Source organism: Pundamilia nyererei, unplaced genomic scaffold (assembly GCF_000239375.1).
Source record: "Pundamilia nyererei isolate P.nyererei 1_Seehausen unplaced genomic scaffold, PunNye1.0 scaffold00016, whole genome shotgun sequence".
NCBI lineage: Eukaryota > Metazoa > Chordata > Actinopteri > Cichliformes > Cichlidae > Pundamilia > Pundamilia nyererei.
The window spans coordinates 867,636-885,543 of record NW_005187417.1 but is presented as its reverse complement, the minus strand read 5'-3'; the positions used below and the strand labels follow the sequence as shown (position 1 = coordinate 885,543).

Sequence of the window (17,908 nt, the reverse complement as noted above, 5' to 3'; positions counted from 1 at the left end):
CTTCTATGGCTCTTCCGTTCGACAATCTCTCCGGCATTGGAACCATCATCTGTTTTCTCTTCGGTCACGCTCTCGGTTGATTTTTCCCTAGTCGGCACACTCATTTCCTCCATTACCCAGGGTGGCACGGCGGCGGCTGGCTGCTTCCCAGACAAATACACATGAGCAGCTTGGCACTTGTGCTGTACATAACAAGTTACATGACGTGACGCTGCAGCTGTGATTGGTTCGGCTCTGCGCTACATAATTTGGATTGTCTGTTCTTTTTTTCTTTTTTTTAAGAGGACAAGAGCGGTGAGGTCTATCGCAATAGTTAAAAGTTTCTATCGAGAAAAAGTTATTTCGCAATACATATCGTTATCGTTCTATCGCCCAGCTCTAGTCCTCAGTCAGCAGATGCTCCTCTGGTTCAGACTCCTTAATAAACTGTAGTGACAGCTGTCATAGCTCAGGACCAGATTTTAACATCTAAGGGAAGATAAAGGGTGTGCCCAGAATATAGAGCAGTTTTTCTCTTTCAGATACTCTTGACTTCCATTGAATGTGTTTTTCCACATATATGTAAGTTAATTGTAACTTTTTTTTTAGCTATTCTTTCGCCTTTGACACCTCCGGATCCAATGAACTTCACAGAGCATGTAAGTGAGCCAGTTTAAATCATAAAATCACAAAGAGACAAATTTTTATTTTGTTTGTTTGTTTTGTGGTTTTTTTGTTTTTGGTTTGGTTTTATTTTTAAGTCGTGTCTATTTTTTGTTTCATATATTTTTTCCAGTTTAGCAAACTGAATTTTCTGGGCAGTGAAGAACTGTTTAATTTCTAATCAGCATTAAAGGGAACGAACAGTCCCAGATGACTCATGTTAACAAACATTCATCTTTTCTTTGTGTTTAGATGAATAATTTTTTCATGGATCACTCCCTGGACGCCTTCGGCTGCATGAGCAACGTTCTGTCTGAACACTTCTCCTTTAAGCTAAAAGGGCAAAAAGAGGTGGGTGTCGTCACAATAGGGTTAAATTACTTCAGATGTGATCAAAATCACACCCTGATTTTATGGACATTTAATGTGGTGTCTCATTTGAGCATTTAATTATTTATTTATTTTATCAGCCCAAAAGAACACAGTGAACAAATTATGACTCTTCCTTTGAAAAGGTACTGTAGTTGCTGTTTTCCTTGCCGCTGATTGAGTGGATATCATTCAACTCGATTTGTGTTTATACACACTCCAAAACCACAATCTTGGGTGAGGTGGAGGGCCACTCCATCCAGCAGGTGGATTTCATGCAGTTGGCAAACTCACTGAGGCTGTGGAGCAGAATATGGATTACCAGCTGCAGTACAGGATGAATGATTCACTGAAGAAGATGGATAATACAGCACAAATAGAACCTTAATGTAAAGGCAGTTTAGTTTCAAATTATTTGCATTGTTTGGCTCCAGATATTAATCTGGTCTTTAAGATATTTAACAGAAGCAACCAAAAGCCACACTTTAACAGAGTGCCAGAAGACAGAGGTGAAAGAGGTTTACAGCATTTTTGGGACTGATGCCATTTACAGCAGAAGACAGGTGAAAAAGAGGAAATGCACAAAGGCTCAGAAATCAACATCCAGTGAAATGTAAACAAACTGGAGCCACAGACTTAAAATGTTTGTTTTCTGGTCCTAAACATTGTTCACTTTTGTATAAATGTTCTAAGAATAAAATTATTGCTTGGAGCCAGATACCATGCACACCTTTCTCAACTCTTTAAGTCATTGCCAGAATTGATCCACTCAGTCAGGATGTATTCGTTAGCAAGCATCATTGTTGGGCTATAGTAACAATGCAGCTTTTATGGTGTTGATTGCAGTGCTGACTATCGCCAAAAGGTGGAGCCTTGTTCTTTTTGTTGTGTTGGATCTTGAGCTGAGAGTTTCAAGCAAACATTAACAACAGATTTTGTTTAACGTAAACACTTGTATATAAACACAGAAGAAAGCCGTGCAGTCGTTGGTCATCAGATTTCTGTTTGATTGCAGAAGTATTTTAAAGATGCAGTGAGGATGGGGAGGGTGACCTACTTCCTGGATTTGCTGAAGGTTAAAATGTGAGTTGAGTTGATTGGTTGAAATTCTTGGATGTCGCAGCTTTATTTTAGTTTTATTTTAATCACGTTTACCCCTCCCCACGCAGGTGCGAGCAGAAGTATCCCTGCCGGAAGCTGGCCCGGCACAGCTGCCAGCTGTATGACGTGGTGCACTCCATCCCTCCAGAGCTGCTCGGCTCACTGCTGTACGATGAGCTGGCGGAGCAGAGGGACCGCCTGCTGTTCTCCGAAGGAACCACAGGGGGTGCTCTGAGTTTCGTTCCCTTTTCACAGAGTGATGGTGGCTCTCAGCATGGCTGCCTCCTCTATCCTGGAAACCCTGCACTGAATACCCTCAGTATCCTTGAGTTTGGATTTAGGAAGCTTCTAAAGCAGCGCTGTCAGAAATATTTTGGGTCCACAATGATCTTAAAACCATTTTTTTTAAAAAAACCTCTTTCACTTTTAAAGTACTCACTGGGTCAAAGCCAGGATTTCACATAACCATGGCTGCAGCCATCATTGGATAAAATGCGTCTTGCCCTTAACACAGTACCTGCAGACTTTCACAAGGTGGAGCTGCAGCACCACAGAAGCGGTCCTTTCTGTGTGGATACCAGCAGCAAACCGTTCAGCTTCCCACTTAGAGGCCCCGTCAGACAGATCAGCACCGCCTCGCTGTTTGGCGAATGTGAGAGCAACTGTGGGGAATATTTGGAGATGACTTCAGAGCACGGAGGTGTTTTTAAAGATGTTTGTTTGTTTGTTTTGCAGGTTGTGTGGCTGTGCGGTCGGATTACCTCTGTGGTGTTTGGAGGTTCAGTGAGAGAAATGAGCCGCAGGCACTCCAGGTGGTCAGCACGTCGGAGGTCGCGACCTGTATCAGCGCCAGGTTGGTGACAGTTCAAAGAGTGAAGTTGATGAGATGGATCTTTTTTGTGTGTGTATGGGGGGGCGCATGTGAGGCTAATCATCTCTGCTCTGTGCTGCCAGTCCTCATGTTTTAGGTGAAGTTCTGGTGGCGAGCGAGAGCGGAGCCGCAAACCTGTGGACGGTGGGGAAAGGGTGAGAAAGTCAATGCATTCCGCTCAGAGATGACAATGTTTAAAGGGAAGCGCAAACTAAAATTGACCCTCTGACCAATCAGGATGCAGAAGGTGCGACATGAGGACAGCAACCTGTACTTCAACGCCAAGTCTCCATGGAGATGGTGCGAGTTCACTGCCCACCCGAGAGTGGTGCTGTATGCGGACAGGACGGGGGTGGACCTAACAGACATCAGGGTGAGTCAGGAGGCTGGTTAACGTTGGCGATTTTGCTTCTGTACTCCACCCCAGTGGATTTTAAATCAAATGACTCCTCCTACATCTTTTTCTTCTTCTTTCATTTCACCATCTCTCCTCCTCCTCCTCGCCCTCATCTTCTGTCCCTCCAGGTGAGTCCGGCCTCCTGCCACACTCTGTTTCGTATCAGCAGCACCGCTGATTGTCGGAGCGGAGAGAGACTTGTCCTGTCCAGGTATCTAGGAGACTCCCACTCCTTCCACCACCTAATCACCACTCAGGTACGCCCAGCATCACTTAAGATTTACAGGAAGTAACAAAACAGCTAAAACGTTAACGGTTCCACTTCACCTTCCTCTCTCTCACTTTTTGTCAGTACTCGGCCTACATCATGGACGAGCGCTTCCCGTGCGTCCCAATGCTCAAATGGGATCACATGATGACGTCTCCACCTATTTTCTGTCACATTGTTCCTGGCTGCGCCTCGTCAAGCTTGTCAGCTGGCGAAGCAACCACTAAGGTCCTGCTCAGCTCCCAGAGTTCTCAGGAAATTATGATGCTGCAGTATGCAGGTGAGCCACCAGGGGGCAGCATGGTTTAGTTACTTTCATATAGATATAGATATATAGAGATATATAGATAGAGATATGGATTGAACATAAAAGTGAAACTGTGTGTGTTCAGGAGGCAGAGGGAACGCCTGTTTCAGTCGAGGTCCTCCTCAGGCTCTGCTCAGGCCCAGAGACAGTCTGAAACACCTCCCAGTCCAGATCCCTCACCGCTTGGACGTTGCAACCAACAGACTGTCCTCATATGCCGCAGGTGAGAAAGTGATGCTACAGTTTACGTGAACTATCAGTTACAAATTAATTTAGCAGGAACCTTTAAAGTCTTAAATTTTTATAGGTTTTGATTAGACGTACCTGTAGCCCAGTCACAGTCACATAATCATAATGTGGCATTAGCCATCATCTGAAATACGCTACGTGTAGTTTTGGTTCATCTAATGTAGTTAAATAAGGTCTAACTGAACTTAACACAGTTCCCATGAGTTATTAAAGCCTTCACTTTTAGTTTCTAAGTTTTAGTCATGAATGTTAGAAAATGTATAAGATACATAAGCTCAGTTTATGCAGGCTCCATATTTGATCTATTAAAACAATTAAGTGGGAGGTGGAAGTTTTTTAACCTGTGTCACACCTCAAGCTTTAATGTTCTGGTGGTTAAAGTAGAAGATAGATGGGTAATAACAGTTTCTGAGTCTGCAGAGGTTCACTGGGTTGTTTGTTTCCAGGTCTCACTTGCATCCAGAAGGCAGCAGAAGGTGGAGGTGGTGGCGAGGAGTGCATGTGCGTCCTCCAGCTGACGGAGGCAGGAGATATTTTCTATCAGATCCTGGAGCACAAGCAGCCGGACACCGACGAGTCACAGCCTCGAGCCGAGGAGGGTGATCTGAAGCCTCGGCAACAAATTAGTCCAGGAATGACAACACGGGCAAGGAAAACAGCTGAGAGCCTTCCACCTGATTCTCAGCTGATCATCTCCGAGACATCAAGTGACGAAGACGTCGTTGGGCCCACACAGGGTCCATCGAGGATTGTACCTGAAACACCGGAAAGAGGACAGCAAGCATCCAGCTTCTCGGAGGATTCAGAGTCAGAGATGAACCGAAACCGAAGGCGGATGCAGCTGCAGGTTGTTGTCAACGATGATTCAGGGGCGGAGGAAGAAATTGGATTTGACGTCGGTGTGAATGATAAAGCTGTTGAAGTGGAGGAAATTGTCAGTGGTGCATCTCGGAGAAAGACTCCAGTAAAGCTGAGCAGTGGTGCTCTCGTCACATGGAAACATTGGCTCCAGAAACTGATGCAAAAAACCTATGAAAATAAGCACCGCTCACACCTCTTGCAGCACTTCAAAGCCAACACTCAAGGTCTGCTTTGTATTCCTGAAGGCGATCAAGGCACTTCACGGCAGGATAAGTGCATGCAAAGCCTGAGGAAGGAGCTGAGGTTGGGCATGTCCAGACGGTCACTGCTGGTTCACAGCATGGTCTCCACCTCTCTCAGGCCTCCACATGTAGTACCCTTACCAAACCAGTTTAACACAAATGTCTGGACAGATCCACTCAGTCACCGACTGACCCTCTCCTGGCAGGGTGAGGAGGCATGGCAGAAGTGGTGGAAGGACCAGCTGGGCTTCACCAAGGAGGCAAAGGTGCAGGCTCTGCGAAGGAGGAGGAGGAAAGAAAAAGAGGCGAAGCAAGCCACTGGACGTCGATTGAATCTGAGCGCTAGCTTTACCTCGTCTGTCAGCTACCAGTCGGCGCTGGATGACCTCTCTGACTCTGCGGGCTGGTCGTCCGGAGTCAGCCAGGCGGCGTGGTCAGACACAGAGGACAGAGGGAGGCTGTCTCAGTTCTTAAGTATGTCCGAGGGTGAGACTTCGAGGGCTGCGACGCCTTCCACCGTTCTAAATGACACTCCAACAGCAACTCCAACTCCCACCCCGACTGCCACACCACAACGTGATAAACGTAGCAACCCTCAGCAAACCCCCAGCAGGACCACCACCCTTCCTCAGACCCAGACACTCGGACTGGATTTCACACCAGCCAGTCAGAGGAGGAGCAAACGACCAGCAGACGACTACCTCGAATCTCTGTTCGCGCCACAGGTAGTAACACGTCTTAGATCAGGTGATTTAAAATGCTCACATACAGAAAGTGGGATTTATTTTATACTTTTATTAATTAATTAATTTTTTCATATATCATAAAGAATAGAAACCTGAACAATAAAAATTGGTGTGAATGTTATTGTTTGTATAACACGACCTAGATAGAATATTTGTACTTGATTTAATTAGATGAAACATTTGCAGAATTCGTTTCATCTAACGGATTATTTTATGAGCGTTTGGTGGCTAAAGGTGACCACTGGCAGCCAAAGTACAATACTGTCTCATGCAAAAATCCTTTAATCTGATTTTCAAAGTACCTGGCAGCTTAAACATAGTGTGTTAGCTTGGCTGACTGTTCTTCATTCTTTCTCACCTGAAGAGGAGGGTTTCTGGGCTTCGTTTTAGGACCACTGCTGTTCTTTATATAATGTATTTTTTTATGCTAACTTGATACCACCCACCCCCAGTACATATACCGTAGGGCATATATCTTAAATCTAAAGGCATGAATAATAAATGCCCTTTTGTGACCTTTATGCTCGCATTAACTGGCTGATGTTTCCAGGATGATCCTTCGCAGAGCCATTACTTGGATGAGGGGAGCTCCACAAATCCACTCTTGGCCTCATCTCAGCTCCGCAGCTCCCAGTCCATCCCTCTCCGAAATTACAGTGTGGATTTGACCAGAATGAACTTCGGCTCGCCAGGCTCCTCTCAGTCCAAGTCTCAGTCCAAGTCTCAATCCTACTCTCAGTCCCAGAGTTCACAGGGTCGACTGTCACAGGCATCGCAACCAAAGAAGAAGTCTCGAATGGGATTTTGAAATGTTTACTCAGTCTGGGAATGTATTGTTTGGGATTTTGGGATTACGCTTCCTGGATTTGCTACACTGGAATGAAATGAGAAAACTTGGACACTGGATCTAAGCTAATCAAGGAGGATCACCTGTGTGACGTCTGGAGGAGTCACTGCAGACTGTTTGGTAGGACTGAATGGAATTTATTACCTCAGTTGTGTATGTGTGTGTCTGTGCGTGTGTGTGCATGCACGCAACTGACTGAGCTCATGTTCCTGTTTTATTTATGACTTTTTGTGATAAAAGCTGAGGGTCAACATGCAGGATTATTAAAACTGTAGAGAGTAATGGTGATAATTAACTTGAGATCAGCAAGGGCTGGTCCCTGAGTTATGCTAGGGTCTGTTATAACTATAAAGTCTAGATAAAGCTAAAGAGCCTTTAACGTATCAATAATTTCCATAAAAATGATTCAAAAGATACCAGAAGTTGGTTTACCCAAACACATTTCAGAAGATGATACTGTGAAGGCTATATTACTGTACCAAACAGCTGTCATCCAACTTTCACATATTTAATACCAAAACCATTCCTGAAGGTCATAATGAACACGCCCACAAACAGCCGCCTCTCATCAACTGTCTGTGTGGTTAAATGTGCATTATTTAAAAAGCTTCTTGTCTATGACGTATATCTTTTATGTTTCTGTTTCACTCATTTTGCCAAATTTATGTTTCTGAGACTTTTCTACATCTAAGCAGAATTTAACTTATTTTCTCAATAAAACCACAACTAACATGAACAAAAATCTCAACTTCTCCTTTAAAGGGAAACAAGGGCAGAAACTTAAAAGACCAACCACACCTTCCACGTTCGTGGGGTTTTTATTTCTAAGTTCAGCTGTGGGTTTAAATTCAGCAGGTTGTGGCGTTCAATGGAAACGCTGTTAATATTTAGATGCGCTGCACTACTTATCATTCTTGATTATTTGTCAGATGATTCATCTCCTTCCATAAAGGACGACCCAGTGTATCTTCTATGAAAGGAGGTAGTAAAGGAAGCACGGAGGCACCTTTCCTTTATTTAGAGAGAGCTTCTGTTGTGGCTGTCGGGCAGAAACTTCCAGGTCTTGTTAGTCAGTTGGGAAATTTTCTAAGAAAACTGTCTTTTGGTGGCGAAAGACTGTTGAAGAGTTTGTGCCTTGTATACAGTCTCAAAAAGCAGTTTGTCCAGCTCAGAGTCGTTTTGATGAACATTTGGTTGTAAACTGGGTGGCCAAGTTCAAAGCTGGAGAAAGGTGTCATTTGTTTGTTTGGGTTTTTCTTTTTTTTGGGGGGGGGGGTCCAGCTTTACTGGAGTCAACGCACCAAAGTTGCACATGTGGCTCTTAAATGTGTTTTAAATTCTTGGATGTGCATGAGTGCTGTGCCTGTAGAGAAATGAGCTGCACTCAGGTTCAGGTTTGATTGATGGAGTAGTTTTTACTTGCAGACATGATTTAAAGGGGAAAAAAGAAACAGACGAGATGTTTAAAAATAATATTTTTATAAGATTATTCTTTTCTTTCTTTTTTTTTAGTACAGGTGACAAAAAAAAGAATAAATAACTTAATATCTACAAAAAATTAAACTTTTTTTGTACAGCATTTACACTTTTACATATTTTTGTATGAACATTTTTGACATTTTTCAACTTTTTTTTGACACTTGGTCACTATTATTTAGTTTCATACAACAATCTCTGAACAGTTTCAAACACCACAGACGACATTCCTTTTGTTTTTAAGCTACATCCTAACATTGGCAACTTCAAATTTAAATCAGAGTCATACTTTCAAACATCCATAAACACACGATCGTTAAATGTTTTTCCAACCTCCACTTCCATTTAACACTTGAAATTACATTTAAAAATAATAATAATAAAACTGTGCAAATTAAACTGAAACAGAAGACCGGAGCAGCCGCGGTCAGAAAGTTTCCAGTTTGAACTGGAGAACACGCCACTGATACATCTTTAGGTTGCTCTCATTTACTTTAAAGTCCTGATTTATCACATGAGATTCGACTAAAAGAAAAATTGCGACCACTGCTGCTTTCAGCCTCTGTACGCCAGAGAAACGCCTCCTACTCCTTAAAACAGTCTTGGATTAATAACAGTCAAAAGACATACTCAAAAACAAACGCCACGTTTTGGCAAATTACTCTTCCAGCCTGATCTGACATTTTAGCGACCGTCATGTGTCTGCTAGCTCAGCACCTTGAAGACCAGGCTGCCCAGAGTTTATCTGCAAAACATCACTTATATCCTTACAAAAAAAAAAAAAAAAAAACTTGCATCCTGGAATGTGACATCTCAACATGCACCGACACATCTACAAACTAAGTCTATCAAATCTACCTGGAGGATGTCTAACCGCTCAGCTGCCAGTTGTGCTATTCTCCACCAGCACCAGAGCTTATTGAACAATAAATTAAAAAACGGCAGGAGAACACGGGGTGGTGGGGGGTGGAAACGGCGAGGCACGGGCGGCAGAGGCTTCAGGCATAGAGGTATTGGCGTTGATTTTGGCGACGGAGGTGAGGAGGGAAGAAGGAACCTTCGGCATCGCTGCCCAGAGAACTGCTGAGAGACTCTTCACCCGAGCTCATCATATCCTCACACGAGTCCTCGCTGTAGACACACAGAGGGAGGTATGAGGTCAGTACAGTCATATGCAGAGGCTTTGGCAAGTTGATACGACCATGGTAGTAACTTCCTGAGTCACGTTAATAGTGGTAGCATCTGACATGTAACACTGTTAGTATCTTGCTAAGCTCTCCTGCTTTGGCGTGTTTTTGAGGTGAATTTGGACTGTTAGTATCTCGTCAATTTCAAGGTGAACAATTAGTAGTGCGTGTGGAGTGGTTGTACCTTGCACAGGTATGTTTGGAATGATAGTATCTTAATTGGGGTTGTTTTGAAGTCTGTGTCTGGTTTGGGTGTGTTTTTGTATCAGCAGTAGTCTCTGTGGGCTCTTAATGAGTAAATCTGTTTCATCCTTCTCATCACCCTCTAAAAATAGAAAATTAATCTGGTGCATTGGGGTATTTTCACCGAAAAGCTAAATCATAACATTTTTCAAAATTATTTTAAATCAATTAATCAACCACCATTCATTCTTAATTTAATTGGAGTTTCTTGGCAGTAGAACCAACTGAAGGCAGTTGGAAGCTGCACTAAACCAAACAAACAAAAAAAAAAAGCATTAAGTGATAGAAACTGATCTCTTCTAAATCTATTTGGTCATTTCTGATCTTGCTGAGAGGCACTGGGATGGAGATGGGCTGAGCAATGAAAGCAAAACAAACCAGTCAGCTGTTTCAAACTTCCGCATATCACTTAAGACTATCAGCTGATCTCATGTTGTCTGACTCAGCTGACTGAACTGTTAAGGTGTGTAAAGATGTTTGTTGATCGGGAGCTTTGTGTACTCAGCTTGTGCTTAAATACCCGCCCACTGGAACCATGTCCGTTCCTCTTTTCGCTTTCAACACACTGACGTAGAAATAAAAAGGAGCTGTCCTTGATACATAAAGGCGAGGCCACCCTGGCTTCATGTGACATCATGGAAACAGTTGTGTCAGTGGGATGTGACTGGCTGGGAGATATGAGAGGCCCTGACAAGCTCAGACAGTTTCAACACAGGAGAAACTTCAGTGTTGCCGCTTGTTGCCACAGGAAAGTGTTTACTGCAAATAAAATAAAAGAAACGCAGAGCTCTCTCCACTGATTTAAACTTCATTTCATAGATTTTTCTGACTTTATCAGCACCAGAAACAGTAAGTGTCCTCCTTCACTGCTGTTACCCTTGCTCTAGATTACCTGACAGAGACTTTTCAGGGCGTTTCTCTGTGCTGCGTCACTGCAAAGGCTGAAATATTTGGCGTATGTGATGACACAAAGGGTGTGTTTGGTTCCTTTTTCATTTAGCCTCTGTTTTTGTAGTTGTTGATGGTGGTAGGAGTGTTTGAAAGAAGTGATCAAATCAGAGTGAAACTGAAGCCAGTACAATCAGTCTGATTGGTTTCTATAGCTTGAAACAAGTCACTAAGACCAAGAAATTCAGGATCGGTTGTGTTTTTGGAGGTGTGACGGCAGTGTTGCTTGGGTGTGTTTGGGGTCCTCACCTCTCGCTCTCATCCCAGCAGCCCTCTGGGATGGTGGGCAGTTCGGGGACACTACGGTAGCTGTGCAGGCTCTGGGCGGTCCGCCGTGACACGATCCACTGCAGCTTCCTGTGGTCGGGTTTGCTGCACTCGGGGGACGCGTAGTCTGACAGGCACTGGGCCACGCATTTGCTCCACAGCACCAGGTCAGCATCAGCAATCTGAAAACAAATAGGGGAGCAGATCAGTCTAACTTGTCTGCGCTTCGCACTGACAAGACGACGGTGTGTTTAAAACTATCCGGTTACTTAACAATTAAACAGAAACCTAGTGGTGTTGGTGATTTGCAAGTGTGAGAAAGACAAAAGGGCTAAAGATCAATGACATCAGCTCCTTTTTAACATGGAGCCATCACAACATGCCAGGTTACATAATTACAGACATCAACATAAAGAAAATATTCTGGACCAGAGCTGGGCTAAGAATAAACACTCTCACGATACACGGCTGCTGCTATTCATAACTCGAGTGCTCACTTCTTCTATTTAAAAACTGGAGTCTCATCTTGAAGCTGCAAGTCCGCAGGCTGTAAGGATAGTTAATAAAGTTGTTCACATTTGCCAAGTAAAAGTCTGAACATGTATTAAAAATGCCTCCTGTGTGCGGCTGATCCAGGAAAATGCCCACACTAATTCTCTTTTAATGGAGTCATGAGACATCTGCTAATTTAAACTTCTCATTTCCTCTGAAATCCACCTGCTCTGTGTTGTTGACTTTGGTGTAGAAAATCCATTTCTCAGTTTTTTTTCCCATGATTTGTACACCTTCCCCTCCCCGGATGAGTTGTTGTGTAATGAAGTCATGCACTGTTTGGCAACAGCCTACCTTGAGGTGTCTCTGGATGTGAGAGGCTATTTCCAACATGTCCTCGGACTGAACGGCTTCAATCTCCTGCCTCAGCAGTGCCAACGCAAGGACGGACGGCTGGAAGGAAAAGAAAAGAAAACAATTAAACAGGATCAGTGTTGTGTCAAGAATAAAATGCATTTGTCAGTTTTTAACCAGGACAGACATGGAATTGTTACCTTTGCTTTGGAGAAGGAGATCCGGCACAGACAGGCTTTGAGCTGAGCCTCCAGCTTCTCCAGGCTGAGCGTAGTCTTCCTGTTAGGACAGACACAAACATGCAATCAGGTTCGGGTCTTTAACAATTCTCGAACACACGCAATCATCAGTTTTGTCCACATTATTGCTATTAATAATAATAGCAATAAACTGAGAATCGAAAAGGTGGCTCAACATTATCTTTGTCAGTCACAAGTGGTCAGCCAATTAGTGTTCAGTTTCACAACCAGATGGCAGTGGTAAACACACTTAGCAGGACTGGGCAACTTAAAACACTGATGTCAAATATGAGGACAGTTAAATTCTGTGCAACTCTTCAATTAACTTAATTTGCTCTAAACAAAACATAAACTGGTGTAAACTCTGATGTGGCATTTTGACCCAAGCTGAGCTGGTTAAAAACAACACGGCAGGGTTACATAAGAGCAAAGTTTTGTTGCCAACAGCAGAAAACGGGTGTTATCAGTGCACTTCAGTCAGACACTGCCTGCTGCCCCACATATCAAGACTTTTGAACCCAATCCGGAATCATCAAGCTTCCAAACATCAACTGTAACGGATCATCTATTTGCAGACACAAATCTGAATATGTAACCTCGTGTTCGTAAGGGCCTCACCTATCGGTACAGTGCGATAGCGCGATCTGGTGGTACAGGTGCAGAAAGGTTAAGGCGGTTACGGCTTTGGACTTGAAGTTGAGCTTCTCGGTGATGATCTTCTCCATCCGTGCGAGGTCGGACACAGTGAACCGGCATTGTCCGATGCGGATGAGCTCGTCGGTGGGCGTCAGGTTGCACTCCTCCTCTGTCACTTTGGCTGCTATATGGAGGCAGCTGAGGCTGATGCAGGACAGGTGCTTGGGCTGGATCTGATGGGAGGAGAGACAACAATTAAGTAAAGAAACCTCTGAAGCTAAAGTGTGCAGTGTCTGCTCCTAGCAGGTGTGAACGTCTCATACCTTCATCATGGCGAGGAATCTGTCCAGCAGGTTAACAGCCAGGACGAACGTCTGCGTGCTGTAACCGAAGAAGCTGGTCAGACTCCACAGATCCTCCACTTTGGCATCTCTGCACTTGGCCGAGATCCGACTGTCACCCTGGAGAATAAAGACACACTGTTGATTAATTTCACAGTTATTAAGAAGCCTGTTAGCAATGCTTAGATCTACAGGTGCCCACCGGCGCTGTGGATTCAATGGCGCTGAGTCCTGTTACTTTGGGGAGGTAATGCACTTCCTGCTCACAATTCACCCTCAGCTCCTTCATCAGCTTGAAGGCATCCATGTCTCAGCTGGCACTGCAGGAAGTGATCTTTCTTTTTTAAAAACACAGTACCGACACTGCAAGGAAAGAAAAGTCACAAAGTTTAGTTTTTATGCTGTAACCTAAGAAAAGGCCGACTTACAGCCTTTGCTGTGAGCTTGTGCTCCTCGGCAGCTACAAGACTGTCATAGTTCAAATAGTTGCAAATCGTAACTGAAACTAAAAGCATTTTTGTAATACACATACATAACAGGATTTCTGCAAACTCTCCGTCACAATGAAGAGCAGAGCAGAAGTTTGGAGTTTCCCCTGAGGTGAGTTTGTTATGACATTTTACATGTTATGAAATTCACTTCTAACCAGAATTTTCTGATTTCTTCCTAAATCTGCTTTTCTCCATTTTGTTTGTTTAAAAAAAAAAAGTGACTTTTAACTCATTCACTGCCATTGACGTCTATAGCCGTCAATTGCAGTGAATGAGTCAATGGGTTTAACTCATTCACTGCCATTGACGTCTATAGCCGTCAATTGCAGTGAATGAGTCAATGGGTTTAACTCATTCACTGCCAATGGCTGGCAGTGAATGAGTTAATCACACTTATGCCTCTAACTATTGAATGATACAAATCTAGATTATATTTTTAAATCCTGTTTGCATCCTGGCAGCTGCCTGATTTACCTGCTGCCTTATCTGGCAGGTTATTCAAAGTCACCAGATGCACAAACTTCTTTCCACAAGGACGTTTGGACTCAGCTCAATCAAGCAAAATCAACAGAGCCTCTGGGCAGTTTAACATTCTACAGCAGCGCCACTCATGCAAAAATTAGCTCTTTTCTGTACCTGTAGCTCACGACTTCTTCATGATTTGCTTTTTTGCACATTCATTTGCATTTTAGTTTTGTTCCATAGTTAACATTTTACTTAACTTTTCATTATATTTTCGAGATTTTTGCCATTTAGCAGGGGGTTTATTTACTGCATTCAAACATCTGTAGGTTACCCACCCAAAGAGGGTTTGGCCTTTCCTGACAAAAAAAAAGGTCTCTGTGATCATATGAAAATATTTTGAACCTTTTTGCTGCGTGAATAGACTTGTCGTGAGTATGGCAACAAACTCACTGCCTCAACTATAGAGGGAGGAGAGCTGCTAATGAACACATCCCCTCCCCCCAAACACCACATCCCCACCAAGAAAACCATGTTAAGCTACTAAATTCTATTTAATTTCTATTTGAGGAATTATGTGGCACATTGTTTTACTTATTATCCTCTATTAATCTTTTGTTTTATCGTATTATTTGCTCCGTTTTATCAACTTTTTGGGAAAAATAAAATCCGGTTTTACTGTATTTCACACAGAGCAGAAACAAACGCTTTCTAGTCTGTTTTATTGTAGACGCCTGAGTATATCATGGGAATAATGTGAATGAAGAGGACACATTTGAGGTGAAGTCTTTGGAATCGTGTCAGATAATCTGTATCCAGGTTGAGGATCTAAGTTAATCACTGTCGTTGCTAAACTGCTACACTGTTACCGTGTTGTCACATGACTTCACATTTTCGGGTACATTGTTGCTAAACTGTTACGTGACTGCCGTGCACTCTCAGTTTGGGGGTCAGAGCCCAGGGCCCGGCCCACTTCCCTCAGCTGGGCTTCGGTGTCAGATTTCCGCTTGTCTACGTCTTCTCGATCCCCTGACCGAAAAACAAGTACCCCCTTTTCCTGTTATGGCTGTAAATTAACGACCTAAAATACAAATTAAGTTGCCCCACACGTCTAAAAACACTGTTTTTGTCTTTTGGTTTTGTTTTTTGAATTTTTGTAGTTGATGTGGACGGTTAGCCTCCGCTAGCTAATGGTTTAAATCCTCTGTAGTCGGAGCGGGGGGAGGGGCTTCTGTTTAAAAATGATGAAATATCTTAACTATTTTACTACGGAAACACGATTACCCACACAGATATTTAATAATTGAGAACTAGAGCAGAGAGTTGACTTAATAAACCGATTATATGTCATTGCAGTGGTTTGTAAAAGTGAGTTTAACCGAGCTTAGAAAAAAGGAAAACGGGTCCCGATGATACCAGCTACAACAGCGAAGAGAAGCCTCTATGCTGTACGTGCAAACTGAAGCAAACATATCAATTTTAAGGAAAAACACACATTAAATGCTTTTAATCTAATGTCAGAACTATAAAATTCACCTATTTGCTATTTTTAAGCGCTTCTGGACGAGTTCCTGTCGACAGTAATGAAAAACCTTCAAAAACAAAAAACGACACTTTACTCGCTCAAGTGAACGCTCTAAGTAAAATAAATGCAACTGTGGTGTATTTTAATGGTTTACTCTACCTGTTTCTGTGAGTTAGATCCACATATTTGTCCTGCTGTGGCTTATTTTTCTTCTGCTCTTCTTTCGTCTTTCTCTTTTTCTGTCCTTTGTTGATGTTGAGCGAGCTCACGCCTACTTCTCGACGTCACCCGGCCACAACCAATCAGACCCATCGATTTACGAACAGCTGTCCCCTTTTTAGGGTGTTAAAGGCACAAATTGCAGCTCGATTCTGGTGTTTTTGTACCACCGTATTAGCATTTTCACCATATTTACACTGGAGCTAGATAACCCAGCTTCAATCCACAGATACAGCTCGGAGAAACGGAAACACAGCGTTTGGATCGCGAGAAACAAGCCCACCTTGAGTAACATTACCGTGAGCCAATCAGCAAACCGAAGTTTGCTGCGTTCAAATAGTCCGCCCAAAATGTAATGTTTTGATTGGATCGTGCCTACACAGAGACCTGACGCAATCATAGCATTACGTAGTGCCTTTTTTGGACAGTTTTTTTTTTTATTCATTGTCTGTGTCAGATGTGAAACAATATGTCTGTAAATGGTTAAACCTCAATTCCACCTTAAACAAGCATACCAGTGTTTTTATATACTCTAAGATCTTTCAGATGTAATGAAGATGTTTATATTAAATAAGAATTCAACACAAAAGTGATTAAATTCAAAGATACTGTGGCAAGCCCAATAAAGTTTATAAAAACAAGCGGAATGGGAGATTCTACACCTGGGTTCATGTAACGTCACAATGAACCAGAATGAGAATATCTTCTGATGTATTGTCAGGAGTTATTTGGTAAGTTATTTTAAGACCCCATTCTAAATTAATGGGTATATAGCTAAAAGTCCAATTTAACATGAAAACATCATGTATAGAGCCAGATCTGATAACACTAAAGTAAGGCTTTATAAGCTTTAAGTCTCCCATATGTTTTTAGCTATGGTTTTATTGAATTATAAGTTATAATTCAATAACAACTGCGAAGGTTATAAATTATAACCTTCGCAATGAAACACAGAAGTACTTCAAGAATAAAAATATCAAATATGAAAGTTCATGATTTTACTTTTATGCAACCCTGGTGGCGAAACCAACAAGGGTTTGCTTGAAAGGTGTGACTGCTGAATCCATTGATATGCAAATATCAGTGGGTACTATATAAGGGATATCTAAATATGCACTAACTTACATACATTTCCATTAGATAATGCGTAAATGAACATTTAAATGTCTATTTTAGACCACTTTTTAGGAGCTTTTCTTTCCTCTTGCCCGAGAGAAGACAGCTTAAGCAAAGAAAGAAAAATATATTTGTTAAAAACCCTCAGAAGCCAAAAAAAGTAGTTTGTTTGCAGTTTCCTGCTGGAAAGTTGCATTAAAATTTCATTTATCTGTGATAAGATTGTTAGTCAGACCACTAATGATATCAGTACTTCTGTCTGGCTGTCTGTGTCAATGATAAAGTGCATGGTCATCTTAAAAGGCAGAAGTCAACCCTTACGTCAGCATTTACTTTGGAGCTGCTTTTGAGGAACCACCACTTCCCACACGCTGGTAGGAAACACACCATAAATCCCTGCCATACATCAGACTCAGAGTCACAGAAAAGTCCACGATGAACTTCGCATTCAGCACACTGATCAGTACGGTTTGGTTACGCTGGCCCACAGAAGATTACCAGAGAAAGACCCAGCCTTTTTCTTTTGTTTTTAACCACATAATGGAGTCTTTCCTGGGACAAATGCTTGTAAACTCCCACAGAAACATCCAGAAAGAAGCTTTGTGTTGATTCTGTTCTCTTAAACACAATCTGTGACGAGCTAAGATTTGACACAACTCTGTTTTTACTCAACTGTCATCCTTTCTAGCCCTTTCAGTCGGGTTTCGGTCCTTTCACAAACAATATTGTAATTGGTGCTGATTCTGGTGGTTGCTCTGCTTTTTTTCTGCTGGACTTGAAAGCTGCTTTTCATACTGTAGGAGTCAAAGGTTTGCCTCTTAACTAATTTCAGTTTTACATCTAGAGTTATACAAGGGTCTGTCTTGGGGCCTGTTCTTTTTTCTTTTTACATGTTCTCTCTACCTCCAGTTATTTGTCAACATAACCTCTCGAGTCATTGCCATGCAGATCATTTACAGTTGCATTTAGCTGTGAATCTTAGAAATCACTGTTTTGTAAGAAAGTGCATATT

General features: G+C 42.5%; 2 protein-coding genes across 3 annotated transcripts in view; one reads left to right on the top strand and one right to left on the bottom strand.

The window, feature by feature from the left end:
- The window catches only part of taf1c (TATA-box binding protein associated factor, RNA polymerase I subunit C), a 9,245-nt gene extending 1,609 nt beyond the window's left edge, over positions 1-7,636 (top strand). Inside the window, exons 3-15 of one of the 2 annotated variants that reach the window (XM_005725499.1) lie at positions 589-638; positions 895-993; positions 2,027-2,094; positions 2,181-2,431; positions 2,636-2,764; positions 2,848-2,965; positions 3,067-3,138; positions 3,221-3,356; positions 3,509-3,637; positions 3,733-3,928; positions 4,041-4,178; positions 4,651-6,032; positions 6,604-7,636. In XM_005725499.1, the coding sequence (XP_005725556.1) occupies positions 589-638; positions 895-993; positions 2,027-2,094; positions 2,181-2,431; positions 2,636-2,764; positions 2,848-2,965; positions 3,067-3,138; positions 3,221-3,356; positions 3,509-3,637; positions 3,733-3,928; positions 4,041-4,178; positions 4,651-6,032; positions 6,604-6,861 (3,026 nt within the window). In that variant the 3' untranslated portion in view covers positions 6,862-7,636. Of the gene's footprint in view, positions 1-588; positions 639-894; positions 994-2,026; positions 2,095-2,180; positions 2,432-2,635; positions 2,765-2,847; positions 2,966-3,066; positions 3,139-3,220; positions 3,357-3,508; positions 3,638-3,732; positions 3,929-4,040; positions 4,179-4,650; positions 6,055-6,603 lie in introns of both variants that reach the window. The other variant, XM_013908937.1, reaches the window with a different exon arrangement.
- Positions 7,637-8,487: 851 nt separating this feature from the next.
- Positions 8,488-15,898, bottom strand: ccng2 (cyclin G2). The gene is made up of 8 exons (XM_005725498.2): positions 15,721-15,898; positions 13,286-13,446; positions 13,066-13,203; positions 12,725-12,975; positions 12,068-12,146; positions 11,868-11,966; positions 11,004-11,203; positions 8,488-9,507 (listed from the first exon to the last, which is right to left on the bottom strand). Exons 2-8 carry the CDS (start codon positions 13,388-13,390, stop codon positions 9,375-9,377), a joined length of 1,005 nt encoding a protein of 334 aa, XP_005725555.1. The 5' UTR covers positions 13,391-13,446; positions 15,721-15,898; the 3' UTR covers positions 8,488-9,374.
- Positions 15,899-17,908: the final 2,010 nt, after the last annotated feature.